The sequence below is a fragment of the Hylobates moloch genome, unplaced genomic scaffold (genome assembly GCF_009828535.3).
Source record: "Hylobates moloch isolate HMO894 unplaced genomic scaffold, HMol_V3 SCAFFOLD_10, whole genome shotgun sequence".
NCBI lineage: Eukaryota > Metazoa > Chordata > Mammalia > Primates > Hylobatidae > Hylobates > Hylobates moloch.
The window spans coordinates 95,065,451-95,090,295 of record NW_026652285.1 but is presented as its reverse complement, the minus strand read 5'-3'; the positions used below and the strand labels follow the sequence as shown (position 1 = coordinate 95,090,295).

Sequence of the window (24,845 nt, the reverse complement as noted above, 5' to 3'; positions counted from 1 at the left end):
TATATATACACAGTAGGGTTTAAAACAAATATGTACATGTAAAATTACCTATCACTGTTCAGTTGAAATTACTGAAACAATTATTGGTTGTTAACAGTTCTCTAGGCTTGGCATATGTTTCATAAAGAGAAGAGAACGAAAAAGATAATGTGTGGAAGAAACGTCTTTGATGTGGCCAATGAATCTTTTTTCAAAAACACTGATTTTGCCTGTCATTCAGACAACTATAAGTAATAACCATATATTTTGTTAAAACTGTAGAAGCAAACTTTCCATATTCTAATTTATTGTAGGTTTACTTCGCTATTTTTGTTGTTGGACATCTGATTTCACATTGGAAAGTGCCTTGAGTTTAATTACAAGTCATGGTCATTTTTTTTCTTTTCTTTTTTTTGTTGAGACGGAGTCTGGCACTGCCCCCCGGCGCCCGGCTGTAGTGCAATGGCGCAGTCTTGGCTCACTGCAACCTCCGCCTCCCGGATTCACGCGATTCTCCTGCCTCAGCCCCCCGAGTAGCTGGGATTACAGGTGCCCGCCACCACACCCGGCTAATTTTTGTATTTTTAGTAGAGACAGTGTTTCACTATGTTGGCCAGACTGGTCTCTAACTTCTGACCTGGTGGTCCACCCGCCTTGGCCTTCCAAAGTGCTGGTATTACAGGCATGAGCCACTGCGCCCGGCGTCATGGTCATTTTCTAGCCTACATTCTTTAGTTTCTCATCAGTAACAAGGGGTACATTGTATCTGCCTTCTAGGATCACTTTGCTAATTAAATGAAATGTAAATAAAACTAAAATATTTAAAATTAAATATCACCTAACACAGGACCTGACACATACTAAGTAGTTTATAAATGTTAATTCTCTTATCCCTATTCCAAGTCTGTTTCATCTATAAATTATAAACTGTAAGAATAATTCTTACCTTAGTTCGCTGTGGAAAAAGCTTCAACAAATATTTGAGATATGATGCCAGAATTTGTGCTTAAATTTTTTATCTTTGCCAGCTTTTGAGGAGCTCAGAGCTTTCTTCCCCCCCCCCCCTTTGGACTCTGTCTAGAAACAGAGTTTTCTCTTTAATAGAGAAGTGAGATGTGGAAGTGCCTGCCAAATACATGTTTTCTTTTTGTTTTTGTAATGGGGAGATTACTTGACATCTTTGTAAAGGGATTGAGGGTTCCTGTCAGCATGTCATTACAGGAGCGTGAATAAGAATGTGACACAGATGTATCAGATTGTGCTCAATGGATTCCACGCTTTTCACGAAGGGAGTTAAGACACTGGCTCAAACCAGCGTCTAGGAAGCCGGCTCAAGGCGCAGATGAATGTGCAGGGAATTGCCCATCAATCCCTTCGGCTTGCCTAGTCCTTCTCACAGTACCTCCCACAGTGCTCCGGGGCTCCCTTTTCACGTGATCGGGGTGGATCCGCTGAGGCAGAGGGAAGTTGATGCGCAGTTTGGGTGGCTGGGGCTACTACGCTTTCCTTCCAACTCCCGACTCCCGGGCTTGCGTAATCTCGCGTTAAGTGGGGAGTAACTTCTCGCGAGAGCTAGGTCGGGATCCCTCCAGGTCCGCCTCCGTGGTGAGGAGGAGGAGGAGGAGGAGGAGGCGGAGGTGGAGGGAGAGGGAGGAGGAGGAGGCCCCGTCGCGGCCTTCGCCGCCGCCAACGGGGCTGTCCCTGTAGCTCCCGATGGAGTTTGAGGTCGTGAAACCTCCGCCGAGCTCTGCCCCGGCGAGACGAGGCGCCTCCGTCGCCAAGCCGCGCCGTCGCGGGGCTCCCGGGAGCGGCCCTTAGCGACCCCGCCCGGGCCCCCTCAGGTAGGGCGGGGGCGGGCACGATGCGGCTCGGGCCCCAGCCCGGGTGCCTGGTCCCCGGCGGTCGGGCGGGAGACCAGTCTCCGCCCTGGGGCCTGTGCGCTGTCGCCCCTGGTGCCTCGAGGGTTGGGAACTGAGGGCCGCACCTGACACTCGGACGGAACCCGGGCCCTGCGGAGGCCCCTCTCTCTGGTAGGGCTTTTTCGATGCGGAGCGACCGGCTCAAATGGCCACCTTCCTTCGACACTGGCCGAGCGGACGCCTCTGACCCCTAAGGAACCCACCCAAGCAAAGGCCCGGCTTCACTCTCCCTTTCCTACACCAGTTAGTAAGGGGGTTTGGAAGAGGTCCTCGAAACCAAGTCTTCTAGCTTTTCAGCTTTCTGCCCTGGGGCTTCCCGAGACCCTAGCGTAGGGGGTGGTGGAGGCGATCTGAGTGGTAAATAGGAACCCCGGCCAAACAATGCCCTGGGAGGGCTTAACCTCCCAGGATGGGGATGGCCGGACCTGAGTGGTTGCACAGGGGTTGTGGCTAGGAGCAATGGCATGAAACACAGCCAGGGAATTCTGCTATGGCTTTCTTCTTTCCCTCTCTCATTTTTCCTTCTTGGTGTAGCCTCTTGAGGAGACTCTTCCACCATCTTAGAAGAATGGTAGAAAGCATCTTTGTTTCCCAGAGAAGCAGCTGTACTTTTTTCTATCCTTAGCTTTCAGGATGGGAGAAGATGAGAGTAGCTGTCATTTCCATCCTTCAAATCCTAAGGCAACCGTTTAAGATACCGGCAGATACATCCTTCACACCAAAGTTGACTCAAGTAATCACTGGCATAAAGTAAATCTAATCCAGTGATTTATTTATATTTTCATAACCCTTGGGTTCCCTTTTTAATTCCTCCTCTCCCCTTACCCAGGGCCTTTCTTTTTTTCATTTCTATTCTCCCCCTACCCACTGTGGGTGGGTGACTTTGTATCCCAGATAAAGTGCTTTAAGTAATCTTTTTTCCAATTTTGTATTGGCCAAACTTTTAAGTTCCAGTAGGAACTTTTGGTTAACCTGAGAAAGCTAACGTTGCTATACCACAGTGGTATAATGTCACTCAAAAGCAAAGAAACAAATGTTAGCCGGTGCAGCCTTTTAACGGTTAAACATACAAACTTAGTTAAAAGCTTTTTACAATATTAATATTAATAGATTCTTCTTTTTAAAAAACCTTTTAGCTGTCTAAAAAGCTATACCACTGTTGTAGCTTCACATGCCTTACTTACGTTGTTTACTTCCACATTCAATTTTTGAAGAAATAGAGGTCGTTACATCCTGTTAAAGACTGCTTTTCAATATTGACATTTTCGTTGATTTGGAGATTAATGTTTTCAAAATATTAGAGTTTGGAAAATTGCTAGGAGGACAGAATGTGAAACATATATTCTAGTTACGTTTAGAAAAAGCAGATGTTATAATTCAAACAGGCACTTGTTCTATGAGGATTTAATTACACTCGTGTTCATTAGTGGATCCTTTGAGTTACCCCGATCTGTTATTTCTGTTGTGGCAACCTGACATGTAAGCAGACTTACGTCCTTTGTTCATATATTTTTGTTAAATCATACTCTGCTTTTGTAATTTGCTGTTTTCCACTTTGAAAAACCAAAAATTTGCATTTTGGCAAAGCATTCTTCTTTACACTCAGGATTTTATATTCAAAAATTGAACTTCTACATTGTTTGCAATAGCTAAGAACGCTAAAAAAACTTTATAACAAGGTTTTAGTAAGTACTTACTGTTTAGTTTGGACTGTGTTGAAGTTTCGCTTTTTAGTGATGGAAAAAGGAAGCATGAGTAAATTAAAGCTAGCTGAAAATTAAAAATAAGTTCATGTTTTGCATCCAGTCTCATGAATGTTACGATCAGCATTCTCTAATTTTACTAAAGCTTTAAGTGTAAGTGTGAGTTTTACCTCAATTTCTTGATGAAAGTTTTGAGTATTACTTTATAATCTTAAATATTCTAGAGTTGCACTGTCCAGTACTAGCCAGTGGCCACATGTGACAGTTGAAGATTTGAAATGTGGCTAGTGTGAATTGAGATGTGCTGGAGGTATAAAATAGCAGATTTCAAAGACTTAGTACTAAGATTTTTTTAATATCTCAATAATTTTAATATTGACAACATGTTGAAATGATATTTTGTATAAACTGGGATAAATAAAATATATTACTAAAAATAATTTTACCTATTTTCTTGTAACTTTTTTTTTTGTTTGAGACAGTCTCTCTCTGTCACCCATGCTGGAGTGCAGTGGCACCATCTGGGTTCACTGCAACCTCCGCTTCCAGGTTCAAGCAATTCTTGTGCCTCAGTCTCCTGAGTAGTTGAGATTACAGGAAGGCACCACTACACCAGGCTAATTTTTGTATTTTTAGTAGAGATGGGGTTTTGCCATGTTGGCCAGGCTGGTCGGGAACTCGCGACCTCAAGTGATCCACCCACCTCCCGCCTCGGCCTCCCAAAGTGCTGGGATTACAGGCATGAGCCACCGCTCCCGGCCTCTTTTAACTTTTTTTAATGTGACTACCAGAAAATTAAAAATTACTCGGATTATAATGGCTCACATATTTCTATCGGATATTACTGTTGTAGATCAGCATTACTCTTCCAAGAAATATGTTAGTGGAATAAAAGTAGATGTATAAAAATCCAAAACTTCCAGATAGATTACCCTGTTACAATCAGAATAAAGAGCTAAGGACTTTGGTAATATGAAGGATGAAGTTATCCATTGGCTATTATTTGATAGGCAGAAGTAAGTTCTATCTCAAAGAAAGTATTTTTCTCATCACTAATATTAGTTATATTTGTTAAAATAGAAAGTTGGCTGGGCGTGGTGGCTCACGCCTGTAATCCCAGCACTTTGGAAGGCTGAGGCGGGTGGATCACCTGAGGTCAGGAGTTCCAGACCAGCCGGACCAACATGGTTAAACCCCGTCTCTACTAAAATTACAAAAAATTAGCCGGGCTTGGTGGCGCATGCCTGTAATCCCAGCTACTCGGGAGGCTAAGCAGGAGAATCGCTTGAACCCGGGGGGGCGGAGGTTGCAGTGAGCCGAGATCCCGCCATTGCACTCCAGCCTGGGCAACAAGAGCGAAACTCCGTATCAAAAAAAAAAAAAAAAAGAAGTATTAGTTATCTCATTATTGCCCTATTAGAATGCATTGAGGCTGGGTGCGGTGGCTCATGCCTGTAATCCCAGGACTTTGGGAGGCCAAGGTGGGCAGATCACAAGGTCAGGAGTTTGAGATCAGCCTGACCAACAGGTGAAATCTTGTCTCTACTAAAAATACAAAAATTAACCGGGCATGGTGGTGCGCACCTGTAATCCCAGCTACTCAGGAGGCTGAGGCAGGAGAATCGTATGAAACTGGGAGGCAGAGGTTGCAGTGAGCCGAAATCGCACCACTGCACTCCAGCCTGGGCAACAGAGTGAGACTCTGCCATCTCAAAAAAAAAAAGAATGCATTGTAAATTATATCTAATACTTATTTTAAAACAGTTCAACCACATAGTGTATTTAAGAAGTAAAATTTGAGTCATATATACTTCACACGTTAACAGCAAAATCACATATTATAGCAGTCTTTTAAATTGCAATTCAATTCCTTTTTCTCCAATGCTGAGTTTCTAGCCTACAATTTGTTTCCATTGGTGTTTTGGTTTTTACTTGTCTTTTAGCTAGAGATCCAAATTGTGCTTATGCTTTAAATATCATTTTTTAAGAACAAAACTAATTATTTTTAAGTTTTCTAAGCTGGGAAGTACTGTGACAGTCCATTTCAGTACGTTATATTCCTCACATAGGTTAACTAGAATGAAAACAATGGTTGTTTTAATTAGAAGAACTAAGCCCTAAGGTTTACATTTTTATTAAGAGAATTGTAAAATGCTGTGTACATATATGACAGTTAAAGAAGCATAAACTTTATTCTGGCATTTTAAAATCAGATGCCGTAGACCTGAACTGGCTGCATAATATGGTGGACTAATAAGAGAAAATGAAAGTATTTAGCTGGCTCTTAATAAAGCAGTTTGTAATTTGAATCATATAAGAGATGCCTATTATGCTTCCTGTTTTATGTGTCAGCACTCATAGCAAGGAACTTACAGTCTGGAAGATTATTTGAGTGAAAAATTGTTTATGGTCCCACCTTTAGCATTTCTCACTCCTATGCTTTATCTTATTATCCTTCTTCAATTTTTGTTACTGGTAACTAAAATTAGTTAATACAAATAATTAGAATGTTTTTCTTAAGGAATCACTTTAGGTATCTTGAGTTGTAGGCCTTTTAACCCATTTTATCTCAGTTTGAAATGTTTTGATTATTTGGGAAGAAAACTTCAGTAGTAACTATAAATATTCATAGCAATTTAGACTTACATAGACTCAAATAAGTTGCATAAAATGTATTAGTATAGGTCTAGAAGTTTTGCAAATTAATACATAGTGCTCCATGGTTCATTTATATGCTTTTTAAATTATAAAGACTATAGGATATTTACCATTTTTGGTAGTTACAAAAATATTTTCTAGGTAAACGTTTACAAAGTGCCTGTTGTGAAGGAATGAAGTTTCTTCTATGTTTTAGATAAAATTTTATATTGTATTTATCTTAATTAAGGCATCTAGGGTTTACTGATAATATTACTGAAGAAAAACATTTTTAGAAAATCAAAGCATTTCTTACATCTGATCGTATAGGGAAGTTTAGTTCATAATTTACTGTCAGAAAGTTAGACTCTGACACAGAGAAGAAAATTTGGTAGAGTTATTGCCAAAATTTTGGCAGTGTTTTTTCTTTATATCTTAAAGGTATTAATTCAATTTGTGGTAGAAATTAAACTTATCAGCATTAATTATGTTAAAACCTCTGATGTTTCTATGCCGAAATACACTAAGGACTATTGTAACATAAAACTATTAAGTGTGCTCTGGTATAGTTTGAAACGGTTTAAAACTATGTAGTAGGTGACAATATGAAAGATAGCATTTTTCTGTATAGTTGAAACTCCCCCACCCCAAGCCCCACACTTATGTGCTTTAATATAAAGCATTTCAGAAAGGCCTTGGAAAACTAAGGAAAACGTATTTGCTCTTATTTTGTACTGCCAGGTGGCCTGTGATACCCTAACCCACAGAATTAACGTTTCCAAACAGGTGGCCATTATGAAAAACTACATGCAGTGTCCTGTTTTCATAAATATTTAATCAGTTCAAGTTATAAACTAGGGCTTTCAGTAGATTTAAGATGAAATTCATTCTTCCTCGAAGGCCTTTTCTTGTATAACTCTGCAAACCAGAAAACTGGATGTTAAAAATGTTCAGTAGTTTTAGGGAGTGATATATTCATCTGCTCAGTGCTCATCTCTAAAATTGGAAGGAAACTAATTGGTTTTTAGATTGATGGCATGAATAGATGTGGTAATTGAGGATGAAAGTTGTAAAATTATAACTTGGAAGATTTGGTTACTTTAAAGATAAAGCTATTAGATAATTTGCATTAGAGCGGTTTGAGAAAGTTTGTATAGGGGTGCTTTTTACATAGCAAGCCCTGTAATTCATTTTTATCAAGATTTTTTTTTTTAATCTTTATTTTTGTGAATATAAAAGTGCAGGTCCGGGCGCGGTGGCTCATGCCTGCAATCCCAGCACTTTGGGAGGCCGAGGTGGGCAGATCACCTGAGGTCAGGAGTTCAAGACCAGCCTGGCCAACATGGTGAAACCCCGTCTCTACAAAAATTAGCCAGGCATGATGGCGGGTGCCATCTCAGCTACTTGGGAGGCCAAGGCAGGAGAATCACTTGAACCCGGGAGGCAGAGGTTGCAGTGAGCCAAGATCACGCCATTGCACTCCAGTCTGGGCGGCAGAGCGAGACTCTGTCTCTGGGGGAAAAAAAAAAGAAAGAAAAAAAAAGCACAATAAAGGCTAATAGAATTTTTTTGTATGTTGGCATAATGGAGGATACTTTCTGTTATATATTTTGTTTTCTTTTTTTTTTTGTTTGAGATGGAGTCTCGCTCTGTCGCCCAGGCTGGAGTGCAGCGGCGCAATCTCGGCTCACTGCAAGCTCCGCCTCCCGGGTTCACGCCATTCTCCTGCCTCAGCCTCTCCGAGTAGCTGGGACTACAGGCGCCTGCCACCACGCCCGGCTAATTTTTTGTATTTTTAGTAGACACGGGGTTTCACCGTGGTGTCGATCTCCTGACCTCGTGATTCGCCCGCCTTGGCCTCCCAAAGTGTTGGGATTATAAGCGTGAGCCACCACGCCCAGCTCTGTTACATATTTTTTCTCTCCTGAGTGTGACTACATTTTTAAACATCTAATTTCTGTGGAACTAATATATTTGGGTTGATAAACATCCTGTGAAATAAAGTATTGGTTGTTTAATTGCCCTAAATACCTAGATTTCTTGTTCACCAGAGAGCTTTTGTCAGACTTATATAAGTCTTGAATTGGAAGATAAAGAAAATCTGGGAAGTTTAGTGTGTTCAAATTAGTATTGTTTTGCTACTAAATCTTTTACTCTACTAAAATTATGGAACTTTTTTTTTTTTTTTGAGATGAAGTTTAACTCTTTTTGTCCAGGCTGGAGTGCAATGGCGTGATCTCGGCTCACTGCAACCTCAGCCTTCCAGATTCAAGTGATTCTCCTGCCTCAACCTCCCTAGTAGCTGGAATTACAGGCATGTGCCACCACGTCTGGCTAATTTTGTATTTTTAGTAGAGACGGGGTTTATCCATGTTGGTCAGGCTGGTCTCAAGCTCCCGACCTCAGGTGATCGGCCTCAGCCTCCCAAAGTGCTGGGATTATAGGTGTGAGCCACCATGCCCGGTGGGAACATTTTGATCTTAGAAATAAGAAAAATTATCTCACTGTTTTTTTCTTTGTGCCTTTTCAGTTTTTAATCATGCATATATAACTTTTTAGAATAATGTTTTATTCTTCTATGTCTTCCACATTGGACTTTACGGTTTTTGGTTATATATATCAATCGCTAAATAATGTAGTTTTATCAGAAGTATTGTAATGACCAATACAAGATTTTTAAGACAATTTTTTTGTTTTACTTTGGCACTGTATGTTGTGGTCAGCATTAGTCTTTCATTTATGAACAAACAGCTCTCTTAATCATCTTAGTCATCACAGTCTTCTCTTATATGTTGATTTTCAGTACCTCATTTTGCTTCCTAGCCAAGTCTTATCAGAGATTTCCTCTTTCAGGTGGCAAGGCTGTTTTCTTCACACTGGAGTCTCTACAATATTGTTTGGATCAGTAGTTTCCAAAGTTCATTAACTCCTGGCCATACCTTATTATGTTTTGGGGTACTGGTTATCCAAGGGAAACACTTTTCTAAAAAACAAAACAACAAAACCGTCCAGCAGTCCAAAGTAATTTGTGTTCCTAAAAATGGAATATGGAAAGTTAATTTGCTTGTTTGATGTGGTCATTGAGAAAAATACATAAAAGCTTTGATGTTTATTATGTGAGCAACCAATATAAATACAGTTTAGTTGAAAGGAACACTGTTAAGGTATTGTTTCCAGGCAGAATTTCAGAACTTTAATTAATTCAGCAAATAGGTTTTTTAAAAAAGATATCCAAAGGTTATAAAATTATTCAGAAGTATTTTAGGTCTGAAGCTGTAATAGTTGACTTAAGCAATTAACTCTTCAAAGGTGAATGATGAATATGTGGTTAATTCATACTTTTGTCCATTTCTAGCTTACAAAACACTACACAGCAAAATAATGATCTGCTAGACTGCTAACCCGAGCATCCAGCTTCCACAATGCCTGTGCAGGCAGCTCAATGGACAGAATTTCTGTCCTGTCCAATCTGCTATAATGAATTTGATGAGAATGTGCACAAACCCATCAGTTTAGGTTGTTCACACACTGTTTGCAAGACCTGCTTGAATAAACTTCATCGAAAAGCTTGTCCTTTTGACCAGACTGCCATCAACACAGATATTGATGTACTTCCTGTCAACTTCGCACTTCTCCAGTTAGTTGGAGCCCAGGTAAGCATTCAAGATTTTACTATAGGTTGGTGCAAAAGTAATCGCTGTTTTTGCCATTATTTTAATAGCTTGTCCAGCCTGCAGGCCACTTGTGGCCCAGGACATCTTTGAATGAGGCCCAACACAAATTCATAAACTTTCTTAAAACATTGTGAGATTTTTTTTTGTGATTTATTTTTATGTTTTTAGCTCATCAGCTATCGTTAGTGTTAGTGTATCTTATGTGGCCTTTTTTCTTTTTTGAGACAGAGTCTCACTCTGTCACCCAGGCTGGAGTGCAGTGGCGTGATCTGGGCTCACTGCAAGCTCCGCCTCCCGGGTTCAAGCGATTCTCCTGCTTCAGCCTCCCAAGTAGCTGGGACTACAGGCCCACACCACCATACCCAGCTAATTTTTTTTGTATTTTTAGTAGAGACGGGGTTTCAGTATGTTGGCCAGGCTGGTCTGGAACTCCTGACATCAGGTGATCCGCCCACCTCGGCTTCCCAGGGTGCTAGGATTACAGGTGTGAGCCACTGCACCCAGCCATCTCATGTGGCTTTAATGGCAAAAACTGCAATTACTTTTGCAGCAACCTAATAATTTGTTACATGAAATAGTTATTGAACTTTGTTCAGTAATAGGTATAAAGTATATTTAGTGATCATTAAGGTGTAAAAAATAAATTTCAATGTACCTGATTTTCATGATTGTATTCTGTGAAAGATTTTCTTTAGATAACGTCATATACAGCCGGGCGCGGTGGCTCACGCCTGTAATCCCAGCACTTTGGGAGGCCGAGATGTGCAGATCACGAGGTCAGGAGATCGAGACCATCCTGGCTAACAAGGTGAAACCCTGTCTCTACTAAAAATACAAAAAATTAGTCGGGCACGGTGGCGGGCGCCTGTAGTCTTAGCTACTCAGGAGGCTGAAGCAAGAGAATGGCGTGAACCCGGGGGGCGGAGCTTGCAGTGAGTCAAGGTCGTGCCACTGCACTCCAGCCTGGGTGAAAGAGCGAGACTCTGTCTCAAAAAAAAAAAAAAAAAAAAAAGATAATGTCATATCCTTATACAAAACCATAGATTACATTATAGTTACATATTTCTTCAATTCTGTGGCTAAAATTTATGTATATAAGTGATTTGGTGGATCAGAAACATTTTTATATAAGCATATGTATTTATTCACTAGGTGATATGAAAAGAAATGTAATCAAAGCTTTGACCAGAAGCAGGTTTTGTTGTTGTTGTTGTTACTCTTTTTTACTTCACTTGACTTTTTATATAATAGTGTAAATGAAACAATAAGGTCTGTGTAGGGATGTATATATGGAAAACCAAAAACCAATGTGTCAGTAATAAATTCTGCATAATTTCTTCTGAATGTGTTGTATCAAGCTTGTCTGGCTTTCAGGCCACATGCAGCCCAGGACAGCTTTGAATGTGGCCCAACACAAATTCGTAAAGTTTTTTTGTTTGTTTGTTTGTTTGTTTTTAGCTCATCAGCTATTGTTAGTGTTAGTGTATCTTATATGTGGCCCAAGACAGTTCTTCCAGTGTGGCCCACAGAAGCCAAAAGACACCTCTGAGCTATGTGATGCTTTAGTTGAACATTAGGGAAAAAAAAAAAATAACGTGCTATAGAATTCATGTTTGTAATTATTTTATTGAATCAAAGCAAGACTCTAGATTTGAAATAACTTATATTTAATGAGGGTCTACTTTGCATTAGGTTTGACAGTAAGTATTCAGCATTTATTATTACTAATTCTTACCATAGCTTTTCAGGTAGTTAGTATCCCCATTTTACAAGTTAGGAAGAAGATGAAATTCTATACATCATGTACTACATATTAAAGCCAGAAAGGAATTATTTTTCTGATTTAATAGAAAATCCAATAAACCAAAATACTTAATTCATTCCTTTAGTATCTTGATATTTGAAGTCCTCCTTGTAAAGCACAGAATCTCTTTTAAGTGTTTATAATCAAGTTACACACTATGAAATCAAGGTGCATCTACAATCGATAGTGTATCTTAATTTAATTGGCGGTATATTTTTGTTAATGGAGTATAAAATGTTGCCTCTTGCAAACAATAACATTTTAGATTTGATAAAATATCATAGACTTTTTGTAAGAATACTAGCTACCACCAGACACAGTGGCTTACGCCTGTAATCTCAGCACTTTGGGAGGCTGAAGTGGGCAGGCTGCTTGAGGCCAGGAGTTCGAGACTAGCCTGGACAACATGGTGAAACCCCATCTCTACAAAAAATACAAAAATTAGTCAGGCATGGTGGTGTGTGACTGTAGTCCCACCTACTTGGGAGGCTGAGATGGTGAGATGGGAGGTTCACTTGAGCCCAGGAGGTCGAGGCTGCAGAGAGCTAAGATCATGCCACTGCACTCCAGCCTGGGTGATGGGAGTGAGACCCTGTCTCAAAATAAATAAATAAATAAAACAAAGAAACCTAGCTACTATTTATTTAGCATCTGCTATAGGTCAACAGGTATTGAGTTAATATCATTTGTAAATGTTATCTCAGTTGGTTCTTAAATTGCCTACAGGTCTTTACAGTGTGAATTCTGTTACCTCTTCTACTACGGTTCCTATTCTGCTTAAGCTACACTGGCTTCTTAGCCAGTTCTCAGATATACCAGGTATATTGCCAACTGATGGCTTTTGTAGTTACTGTTACCTTTGCCTAGAACGTTCAGTCTCTCTCCATTTTCTTTTTTGTTGTTATTGAGATGGAATCTCTCACTGTCACCCAGACTGGAGTGCAGTGGCACAATCTCGGCTCACTGCAACTTTCACCTCCCAGGTTCAAGTGATTCTCCTGCCTCAGCCTCCCGAGTAGCTGGGATTACAGGTGCGTGCCACCATGCCTGGATAATTTTTGTATTTTTAGTAGAGATGGGGTCTCGCCATATTGGCCAGGCTGGTCTCGAACTCCTGACCTGAAGTGATCTGCCCACCTTGGCCTCCCAGAGTGCTGGGATTATAGGCGTGAGCAACCGTGCCCAACCTCTCTTTTCATGTTCTTTATTCATATCTCACAGTTCTCAAGGGAGCCAATCCTGACCACCCTAATTAAAATTGTAACCCCTCGCTAGTATTTCCAGTCCCCTTTATCTTTGCTCTATAATTCACTTCTTGGAACACTACATATTTATTATGTTTTTAATTTATTGATTAGCTACGTCTTCTCCTCTCCACTAAATGTGAGCTCCACAAAGGCAAAACATTTTGTCTGTTTTGCTCATTGATATATCCCTGGTACCTATAACTGTGCCCAGTACATGGTAAGCTCTCCATAAATATTATTTATTGAATTATATTGAACTTTTTTTTTTTTTTTGAGACGGAGTCTTGCTCTGTTACCCAGGCTGGAGTGCAGTGGCGCAATCTCTGCTCACTGCAAGTTCCGCCTCCCAGGTTCACACCATTCTCCTGCCTCAGCCTCTGGAGTAGCTGGGACTACAGGCACCTGCCACCACGCCCGGCTAATTTTTTGTATTTTTAATAGAGACTGGGTTTCACCGTGTTAGCCAGGATGGTCTCGATCTCCTGACCTCATGATCCGCCCGCCTCGGCCTCCCAAAGTGCTGGGATTCCAGGCGTGAGCCGCCGCACCTGGCCTATATTGAACTTTTATAGCGGCACTACAAAATACAGATTTTCATCTTCATTTTGCAGATTTGGAAATTATGACTTGGAGCAGTTAAGTAATTTACTCAAGGTCATTCATAGAAGTAGCAGAGCTGTAATTTTTACCCAAGTTTTGACCTTTGAATGAGAACATTCTGTCTTACAATGCTTATCTTAAGTAAATAACATAGTAAAAAGGTGATAAGTGCTATGGGGAAAAAAAAAAAACAACTGTGTCTTTTTTTCTCCACTCTTTAATTTTGAGATTCTTTCAGACTTACAAAAAAGTTGCAAAAAATACTATTCAGAGAACTTGTATAACTTTCCACAGCTTAACCTAATGTTAACATTCCAACACCAAGAAATTAGCATGGATACAATACTGTTAACTTTCTGCTTCTTTTCTTCCTTCCTTAATCCACACAGCTCCTGTTATTAAGTATGTTATTTTTTGTTGTTGCTGTTATCGTTGTTATTTTGAGATGGAGTCTCACGCTGTCACCCAGACTGGAGTACACTGGTGTGATCTCAGCTCACTGCAACCTCAGCCTCCTGGGTTCAAGAGATTCTCCTGCCTCAGCCTCCTGAGTAGCTAGGATCACAGGCATCCACCACCACACTTGGCTAATTTTTGTAGTTTTTAGTAGAGATGGGGTTTCACCATGTTGGCTAGGCTGGTCTCAAACTCCTAACTTCAGTTAATCTGCCGCCTTGGCCTCCCAAAGTGCTGGGATTACGGGCATGAGCCACCATGCCCGGCCTTATTTTTGGTTTGTGGAAAGCAGTTTGGCTAGGTGTTTGTCTTTAATTTTACTTAAATGGCTTTCATGTATTATCTATGCATTATAATTTTATACTCACCAAGATTATTATCAAGTACATAAATAATAGTTGCATGAGCTGGATGAATGTATTTCTGCCATATTCCTTTTTTTTTTTTTTTTTTTTAAGGTACCAGATCATCAGTCAATTAAGTTAAGTAATCTAGGTGAGAATAAACACTATGAGGTTGCAAAGAAATGCGTTGAGGATTTGGCACTCTACTTAAAACCACTAAGTGGAGGTAAAGGTAAGTTCATAAAATGCATTTTTACTGATAAGTAGGACTTGGTAGTACGTTTACTTTGAATGACTTGATGTGGACACCCTATTAAGTTATGGAAGAGGAGTTTGCTTGAGAAATGCCTTGAAAAATGTATAGATTGAGAAAATTATGTTGTCCTATTTTCTGAAAATAACCAATATTGTTATTAAGAATTCAAGCTGGAGCCGGGCGCGGTGGCTCACGCCTGTAATCCCAGCACTTTGGGAGGCCAACGCGGGTGGATCACAAGGTCAGGAGATCGAGACCATCCTGGCTAACATGGTGAAACCCCGTCTCTACTAAGAATACAAAAAGTTAGCTGGGCGTCTTGGCAGGCACCTGTAGTCCCAGCTACTCTGGAGGCTGAGGCAGGAGAATGGCGTGAACCTGGGAGGCAGAGCTTGCAGTGAGCCGAGATGGTGCCACTGCACTCTAGCCTGGGTGACAGATCAAGACTCTGTCTCAAAAAAAAAAAAAAAAATTCAAGCTGGGCGTGGTGGCTTCATGCCTGTAATCTGAGCACTGTATGAGGCTAAGGTGGGTGGATTTCTTGAGCCCAGGAGTTTGAGACCAGCCTGGGCAACAAGGCGAAAGCCCATCTCTACTAAAAACACAAAAATTTAGCTGGGCATGGTGACAAACTCCTGTAGTCCCAGCTACTGAGGAGACCAGTGTAGGAGAATCACATGAGCCCAGGAAGTTGAGGCTGCAGTGAGCTGTGATCGTGCCACTGCACTCAACCAGGGCAATAGGAGTGAGACCTTGTCTCAGAAAAAAAAAAAAATTACCAGAGTCACTGCATCTTGAAATTTGTACATTATTTGAATTCATTGTGTAATAGTGCTGTAACAGAATATTAGTTTTGATAAGTCCTATTAAGACAGCTTCATGTATGCATGTATTCATTCAGTCATTCATTAAATTTTATTGAGCACTAAACAGTGACTAAGGTCACTGCCATCATGGAGCCCACAGTTTACTGGGGGAGATAGACGTACAAGTGTAATAAATTATTTTAAGTCTATGACAAAACTGAAATTTTATCACTGCATACTTAGCACATCATAGGTGTAATAAACAATTGTTGAATGAATGAATATATTGAGTATTTTGTACCTGCTGAATGCTTTGCACTGTTGTGTATGTGGCCATAGTGATTTTACTGAGAAACTTATCCGTATTCATTCATTCATTTGTTGAACAGCTATCTAAAGAGCATGGACTGAGAGTGTCAGGCATTCTTCTAGTGTTGGGATCCATTAGTAAGCCAAATAGTGTGTTTTAAAGGAGTAATGAGTAATCATGTGTGTTGAATGCTGTTGGAAGGTCAGATAAAATAAGGAACTAAGAATTAACTAATTTAACCAATTTAGCAAGTTTGGTCAAGTGATATTGGGAAAAATTTGATTGGGGTAGGTTTCAGAGATTGTGAAACAAGGAATTGGAAGTAGTGAATAGATCAATTGTAGTGATCTACAATTAGCCAAGTAGTTAAGGCAATAGACTAGGAAACAACGAGTATAGACAACTCTAGAAAATTTGCTGCAAAAGAGAAGAAAGAAATGGAACAGAGGCTGGGCACAGTGGCTCATGCCTATAATTCCAGCACTTTGAGAGGCCGAGGTGGGCAGATCACTTGGGGTCAGGAGTTTGAGACCACCTTGGCCAACACGATAAAACCCCATCTCTACTAAAAATACAAAAAAAATTAGCCAGGTGTGGTGACACTCGCCTGTAATCCCAGCTACTCAGGAGGCTGAGGCAGGAGAATTGCTTGAACCCAGGAGGCAGAGGATGCAGTGAGCTGAGATTGTGCCACTGCACTCCAGCCTGGGCGACAGAGTGAGACTCTGTTTCCAAAAAAAAAAAAAAAAAAAAAGAAATGGGGCAGATTTGGTGGGGGAAGCAAGATCAATGAAAATATTTGTATTTTAGGTGGATGAAATAACAGCATACTTGTTCTTAGTCTGTGATGATGGAAATGTTCAAGTAAAGAGGGAAAATTTGATAATGTGGGAGAGGGGAGAATTGCTGGAGCAGTATTCTTACATAGGTACATAGGAGTAGAATCTAAGAGCTTACCATTAAGCAGTATTCTAAATGTCTTATATACAATTAAAAAAGAGTCATTTTTACTTTTAGGTTAAACTGCTAAAGTAGCTAAAAATTAGGCTTCTTATTACTGTAGAATAATAACAGAGACAGAATACTGTTAGAAAAATGAAAGCACATTACAAGGGACTCATTAGGAATTGTGGCTTAATCGTTAAATACAGATAATGAAAATTGACTTTTATTTTTTATTGAAAAAACTTTAGCTCCCTTTGTTTCCCTTTTCCTAAAGGTGTAGCTAGCTTGAACCAGAGTGCACTGAGCCGTCCAATGCAAAGGAAACTGGTGACACTTGTAAACTGTCAACTGGTGGAGGAAGAAGGTCGTGTAAGAGCCATGCGAGCAGCTCGGTCCCTTGGAGAAAGAACTGTAACAGAACTGATATTACAGCACCAGAACCCTCAGCAGTTGTCTGCCAATCTATGGGCCGCTGTCAGGGCTCGAGGATGCCAGTTTTTAGGGCCAGGTAAGATAGGTTACTATCTTACCTTTTTTATTAGCTATTGGGGCTTGAGGATGCCAATTTCTGGAGCTCGGTGAATCCTGAGACTCAACCCGTCTTTATATGTACAAATCTTGATATAATTAAAGATAAATTTGTTTTTGTTGTTGTTGTTATTGCTGTTTTGTTTTGTTTGAGACAGGGTCTCACTCTGTCACCCAGGCTGGAGTGCAGTGGTGCAATCTTGGCTCACTGCAGCCTCGACATCCATGCTCAAGCAATTCTCGTGACTCAGCCCCCTAAGTAGCTGGGACTACAGGCACACGCCATCACACCCGGCTAATTTTTCTATTTTTTGTACAGACAGAGTTTCACCATGTTGGCCAGGCTGGTCTGGAACTCCTGACCTCAGGTGATCTGCCTGCCCCAGCCTCCCAAAGTTGTAGGATTATAGGCGTGAGCCACTGCACCCAGCCAATATAAATCTGTTTTTATTAATCTTAATTTATATGATAGACAGTGCTTTTGTGTTTTAAAACAAAATTTCTCATTTAAGTTTCAATTGCCGTCAAGATAGGCAATATAGCTACAGTTTTACAAATTAGAAAACCAAGTTAGAGGCCTAAGATTGACCACGTAATAAGCCAAAGAAAGGTAAGCTTATTTTTTGGTCTGAAAAAAAATGTTTAAAGTCTTGATCATTTTTAGAGGATAATTATTTATGATTAGTGTTATCTATGTTCTGTCTTAAAAAATCTTCACCTATACCAAGGTTATGAAGTTCCCTCTTTTGTTTTCTTCTTGAAGGTTTATTGTTTGAACTTTGTGATTTAGAACTACAGTTTGGGTAGAATTTATTTTTGGAAAGGAAAATTTTAATAAGTGATGTTGGGACAACTAGATCAAAATGTGGAAAAAACAAAATTAGATGCATTTCTTATTCTCTATAAACTACATAAATTACAAACATGTCAGAAATCCTTATTAAAAATAAAAATAAATTATACAGGTAATAAAAACCAATAAAAGAATATATTTCTGTATAACTTGTAAGTAGGGAACATTTTTCTAACTTTAACTCAAAATCTTAGAAACAATAAGGGAAGAAATTGATATTTGACTATATAATTTTATGTTTAATTTACATCACAAAAAAATTATAAGCAAAGGAAAAAGAAGACCAACTGGGGAAAATATTTATAAATTACATAACAAACATACACAGAGGACTAATATAACTAATATATAAGGTATGTCTAAAAATTCAGAAGAAAAAGACCAACAACCAATTGAAAAATTGTCAAAAGATTCAAGAAATACCATTTCTCACGTATCAGATTGGCAGACTCTTAAAGTCTGAAAATATATTCTGTTGGCAAGGGTATGAGGTACTCTCATCCAGTAGTCATGGGCATGCAAAGTGGTACAGACTTTTAAAGAAAGGAATTTGGCAACATCTGAAAATATTACCTCTGTGTTTACCCTTTGGTCTAGCAATCCCACTTCTAGGAATCTATCCCAAAGAGACAACAGCAGGTACAGAATGCATACAGTTATAAAAGCACTATTTGTAATAGCAAACATCTGGAAACAACCTGAATGCCTATGCATAATAAGGTACTAGTATAATAAACTGTGGTATATCCTTCCAGTGTAGTACTATGCAGCTGTCGAAAGAAATGAGGAAGAAGTATATATTCTGCTAGGGTGTGACCTCCAGATACGTTGGTAAGTTAAAAAATAAAAGCAAGGTCCAGAATAATGTGCTCAGTATAGTACTTTCTAAGTAAGAGAAGGAGGGAGAAAATCCACTTACTCATTTAAATTTTCTAAAAGAAACAATGGCAAAAAAAATAGAAGACTAATACCAGTATGTAGAAGAACGAGGAATCAAGGGAAAGCAGACGAGGACAGAAGCTAGACTTTGCCAACTCTATCTTGTTTTGTACTTTGGAACCACATAAATGTTTTATGTAATTATAAAACAACTTTAAATATTTTTTAAATTTAATTAAAAATGATCAAAATAATACCTAAAAATAAAGCTAAAACAAGTTGGTAGCATATCCATTTGAGAATGAATTATTTCAGGTTACTTTAGAACACAGTGTTTTGACTTTTATATCCCTAGTGGAATATATAATAAATCCTAAATTATATTTATTTGTCATATTGTTCATAATTCTGGTATTGTTATTTAGAAACTTAAACAGACACACAGTTGGATAAAACAAGCAAGCAAGGCCGGGCGCGGTGGCTCACGCCTGTAATCCCAGCACTTTGGGAGGCCGAGGCGGGCAGATCACGAGGTCAGGAGATCGAGACCACGGTGAAACCCCGTCTCTACTAAAAATACAAAAAAATTAGCCGGGTGTGGTGGCGGGCGCCTGTAGTCCCAGCTGCTCGGAGAGGCTGAGGCAGGAGAATGGCGTGAACCCGGGAGGCGGAGCTTGCAGTGAGCCGAGATTGCGCCACTGCACTCCAGCCTGGGCGACAGAGTGAGACTCCGTCTCAAAAAAAACAAAAAACAAAAAAACAAGCGAGCAAATAATTATGTTAATGCCACCAGAACCAAGACTTTCAGCATTTAAAAAAAAGATACAAGGCCAGGCGCGATGGCCCACACCTGTAATCCCAGCGCTTTGGGAGGCCGAGGTGGGTTGATCACCTGAGGTCAGGAGTTCAAGACTAGCTTGGCCAACATGGCGAAACCCCGTCTCTACTAAAAATATAAAAATTAGCCAGGTATGGTAGCAGGCTCCTATAATCTCAACTACTTGGGAGGCTGAGGCACGAGAATTGCTCTAACCTGGGGGCAGAGGTTGCAGTAAGCCGAGATCATGCCACTTCACTTTAGCCTGGGCGAAAGAGCAAAACTCCGTCTCAAAAAAAAAAAAAAAAAAGATACAAGTATAAAATCAAAGATTTAAGTAAAACTCCTGCAGCCTTAAATTTGAATTGGCAATATCAGTACAGACTCAATTGTTTTTCTATTTCTAAAAAATGCCAATGTCCAAGGTCTGTCCACTGAAAATGCTTAGAAGTGACGAATAACCATAACACCCAGATTGTGGGCTTTCATATGTACCATTTCCCACTAAAAGGAGGCAGGGCTCTTTTGGTAAATGCCTTATTCCAGTCCTAGGGTAGGAAGTCTTGTGCTAGGTGGGGAGGGGAGAAGCAAAAAAGCTTATAATCCCAGTACTTTGGGAGGCTGAGGTGGGAGGATCAGTTGATCCCCAGAGAAAGAGAGGAGGGAGAGACAATTTTGTTGAAAGGACAAAGAATTGAACATGAAGGAGCTCCTACTAGATGTAAGTGGGGCAATTTAAACATCATAATGAATGACTCCAAAGGATTGAAACACAATATGTACAAACAATTTCAGGGACAGTTCTTTTTTTTTTTTTTTTTTTTTGAGACGGAGTCTTGCTCTGTCGCCCAGGCTGGAGTGCAGTGGCGCAATCTCGGCTCACTGCAAGCTCCGCCTCCCGGGTTCACGCCATTCTCCTGCCTCAGCCTCTCCGAGTAGCTGGGACTACAGGCGCCCGCCACCACGCCCGGCTAATTTTTTGTATTTTTAGTAGAGACGGTGTTTCACCGTGGTCTCGATCTCCTGACCTCGTGATCCGCCCGCCTCGGCCTCCCAAAGTGCTGGGATTACAAGCGTGAGCCACCGCGCCCGGCGACAGTTCTTATATATTGAGGAAAGTTTCCTTTTTTAGCTGAATTCAAACTAATAATACATTTAGAAAATGATAGAATTAGAAAAATCACAATTTTGAATCCCCAAATGTATTAATGGGCTTCAGCAAAAATTATTTGTAGCTGTTAAACCCATTAGATGAGAGGTTACTGGGGAAATTTATAGTAGATGGATAAAGTCTGAACCCACTGATAAATCTTAGCATTACTAAAAGTGAGGCAAATTTTCCATTATACAAAGTTTTAAAATATTTCAAAAATCTACTTTTATACAGAATTTAAGAATGTTACCTTTAGATATTTCCTGATGTTTACTTTAAGAAGCACTAGACTAGGTGTCAAATCTCTTTTGTTCTACAGCTCAGAAACAAAAAGACAACCTTACTTAGAAGTGGGTAAATAACTTGAATAGACATTTCTCTAAAGAAGAGACACGATGACTAACAAACACATGAAAAAATCCTGAGTGTATTTAGTTATTAGGGAGATGCAAATCAAAATCACAGTGACATACTTGTTTATACCTACTTGGCCATTATTTTATTTCATTTTTTTAGAGACAGGGTCTTGCTCCATTGCTCAGGTTGGAGTGCAGTGGCACGATTATAGCTACTGTAACTTTGGAACTTCTGGCTTCAAGTGATCCTCCCATCTCGGCCTCCCAAAATGCTAGGAGTGGCCATAATTTTTAAAATGGACCATAACAAATTTTTTTTTTTTTTTTTTTGAGACGGAGTCTCGCTCTGTTACCCAGGCTGGAGTGCAGTGGCGCAATCTCGGCTCACTGCAAGCTCCGCCTCCCGGGTTCACGCCATTCTCCTGCCTCAGCCTCTTGGAGTAGCTGGGACTACAGGCGCCCGCCACCACGCCCGGCTAATTTTTTTTTTGTATTTTTAGTAGAGACGGGGTTTCACTGTGGTCTTGATCTCCTGACCTCGTGATCCGCCCGCCTCGGCCTCCCAAAGTGCTGGGATTACAAGCATGAGCCACCGCGCCCGGCCTGAACATAACAAATATTGATGAGAACGTGGAGAATGTAGGCAGCTAAAATGGTGTGCTGCTTTGGAAAACAATTTGTCAGTTCCTTAAAAAGTTAAACAGAATTACCATATGACCCAGCAGTTTTATTCCTAGGTATATACCCAAAAGAATAGAAAACAAGTATTCAAACTAATACTTGTATACAGATGTTTATTGCAGCATTATTCACAGTAGTCAAAAGGTGGAAACAATCCGAATGTCCATCAAGTGATAAATGGATAAACAAATTGTTGTGTATCTATAAATAGGCCATTCCTCAGCCATAAAATGAATAAATACTGATATATGCTGCATGTGGATGAGCTTCAAAAAAACTACATTAGGTCGGGCACAGTGGCTCACACCTGTAATCCCAGCACTTTGGGAGGCCGAGGCGGGTGGATAACTTGAGGTCAGGAGTTTGAGACCAGCCTGACCAACATAGCAAAACTCTGTCTCTGCTGAAAATAGAAAAAAATCAGCTGGGCATGGTGGTGTACACCTGTAATCCCAGCTATTTGGGAGGCTGAGGCACAAGAATCGTTTGAACCCAGGAGGCGGAGGTTGCAGTGAGCCAAGATCGTGCCACTGCACTCCAGCCTGGGTGACAGAGCAAGACTTTGTCCCAAAAAAAAAAAAAAACACGTTAAATGAAAGAAACCAGACAGCCAACTAGTGGTTGCCAGGGGCTGTGTATAAAGTGTATGAACAGTGACTGCTTAATGGCGATGAGTTTCCTTTGGGGTGATGAAAATGTCTTAAATTAGACAAAGTTGATGGTTGTACAACATTGTGAATATAGTAAATACCACTGAATTGTGCGGTTAAAATGGTTAATTTTATCTCAATTTTTAAAGAAGTCTTTGCTAGCAGAGAAACCCTGGGTGGCAAAAAAAGAAAGAAAAAGAAAAAATTTAAAGAATTTTAAAAGTCCTTGGTTCTGTGAGATTGGTGCAAAAGTAATTGTGGTTTTTGCCATTATAGTTCCAATTTTGCTGGTAACTAGATATGTTACCTTGGTTTAGTCACTTAACTTCTCTGCACCTCAGTAGCCTCACTTAGAAAAAGGGTTTGTATTTTGAATCTAGATAATCTTTCAGCTCTTAAGCTCTATTGTTTTGATTGATAACCATGTACTTGTAATTTGTAATTCTGAAATAATTTCGTATTTACTGAAAAGTTGTAAGAATAATGCAGAGAATTTTTTGTATATTCTTTACTGACATTCAGCAGTTTCTAATATTTTGTCATATTTGTTATTCTTTCCCTCTCTTCTGAACCATTTGAGAATAGGTTGCTTGTTTTATGCTCCTTTCCTTTTAATACTTTAAAACTAAAGTATTTAGTTTTCCTAAAAACAAGGATACTGTCTTATGTAACAATATTATATTCATTAAATTTTTAAAAATTAATGAGACAGTACAGTACTATATACAATTTGTAGTTCATATTCCAGTTTTGTCAACTATTCCAAAAATATCTTTTACAGTATTTATTTTCTTCAAGTGTAAGATCCAGTTCAAGATCACTTTCTATACATTTTAGTTGTCTTTATTCTGGAACTGTTCCTCAGCTTTTCTTTGCTTTTCATGACATTGACATTCCTGAAGAATACAGACCATTTGTTTTACAGAATATTTCTTTTTTTTTTGGAGATGAACTCTTACTATGTCGCCAGGCTGGAGTGCAGTGGCGTAATTTCGGCTCACTGCAGCCTCCGTCTCCTGGGTTCAAGGGATTCTCCTGCCTCAGCCTCCTGAGTAGCTGGGACTACAGATGCATGCCACCATGCCCAGCTAATTTTTATATTTTTAGTAGAGAAGGGGTTTTACCATGTTGGCCAGGATGGTCTGGAACTCCTGACCTCAGGTGATCTGCCCACCTTGGCCTCCCAAAGTGCTGGGATTACAAGCATGAGCCAGTGTGCCCAGTCTCAGAATATTTCTTAATTTAGGTTTGTCTGATGTTCTCTAATGATTAACTTCAGATTATACCATATATTCCTGGCTGTAAAGCAACATAAATGAAATTAATACCTTCTTTGGGTTTTGCATTCAGAGGCTAATATCATTTTTTAAATTATATACAAAATAGTTCTGACAGGCAAAGTAACAGTCTCATGCATGAAAACAATACCATTTATTATAAGCCTACTGTAGGTCCCTTGCATATCATTGTCAGAGTAGTTCTGTGTGTTTAATTTTTTTTTTTTAAGAGACGGAGTCTCGCATTGTTGTTCAGGTTGGAGTGTGGTGGCACGATCTCAGCTCACTGCAAGCTCCACCTCCCCGGTTCACGCCATTCTCCTGCCTCAGCCTCCCAAGTAGCTGGGACTACAGGTGCCTGCCACCACGTCTGGCTAATTTTTGTATTTTTAGTAGAGGCGGGGTTCACCACGTTAGCCAGGATGGTATCGGTCTCCTGACCTTGTGATCTGCCCACCTTGGCCTCCTAAAGTGCTGGAATTACAGGCGTGAGCCACCGCGCCCGGCCTAATTTTTATATATTTATTTGAGATGGGGTCGGTCTCTGTCACCCAGGCTGGAGTGCAGTGGCGTGATCACAGCTCATCAACCTCCTGGGCTCAGGTGATCCTCCACTTCCGCCTCCCAAGCAGCTGGAACCACAGGGACGTGCCTCCATGCCTGGCTAATTTTTTTAATATTTAACATTTTTTTGTAGAGACAGGGTCTCCCTATATTACCCAAACTGTTCTCAAACTCCTGGGCTCAAACAGTCCTCCTGCCTCGGCCTCTCAAAATGCTGGGATTTACAGGCATGAACAGCCACACCCAGCTATGTGTTTTATAAATGACTTTTTTTTACCTTAACATTATCATCATCTAATTGACTGTTAAATACAGAATATATTTTAAGTTCTGTTAACTTGTGTTCTGATTGGTATTTAGTGGAAAATATGTTTTATTTATGGAAAGTATGTTTTATTTTGCTTGAT

The 24,845-nt window shown here is 40.0% G+C and overlaps 1 protein-coding gene across 5 annotated transcripts in view; it reads left to right on the top strand.

The window, feature by feature from the left end:
- The first annotated feature begins 1,561 nt into the window (after nt 1–1,561).
- Nucleotides 1,562–24,845, top strand: part of RC3H2 (ring finger and CCCH-type domains 2) — a 58,835-nt gene continuing 35,551 nt past the window's right edge. For 2 of the 5 annotated variants that reach the window (XM_032165071.2, XM_032165067.1), the window contains exons 1-4: nt 1,562–1,820; nt 9,594–9,891; nt 14,478–14,595; nt 16,955–17,188. In XM_032165071.2, coding sequence (XP_032020962.1) covers nt 9,661–9,891; nt 14,478–14,595; nt 16,955–17,188 — 583 coding nt within the window. In that variant the 5' untranslated portion in view covers nt 1,562–1,820; nt 9,594–9,660. Of the gene's footprint in view, nt 1,821–1,851; nt 2,010–9,593; nt 9,892–14,477; nt 14,596–16,954; nt 17,189–18,822; nt 18,893–24,845 lie in introns of those variants that run through there. The other 3 variants (XM_032165072.2, XM_058444757.1, XM_032165074.2) reach the window with 3 other exon arrangements.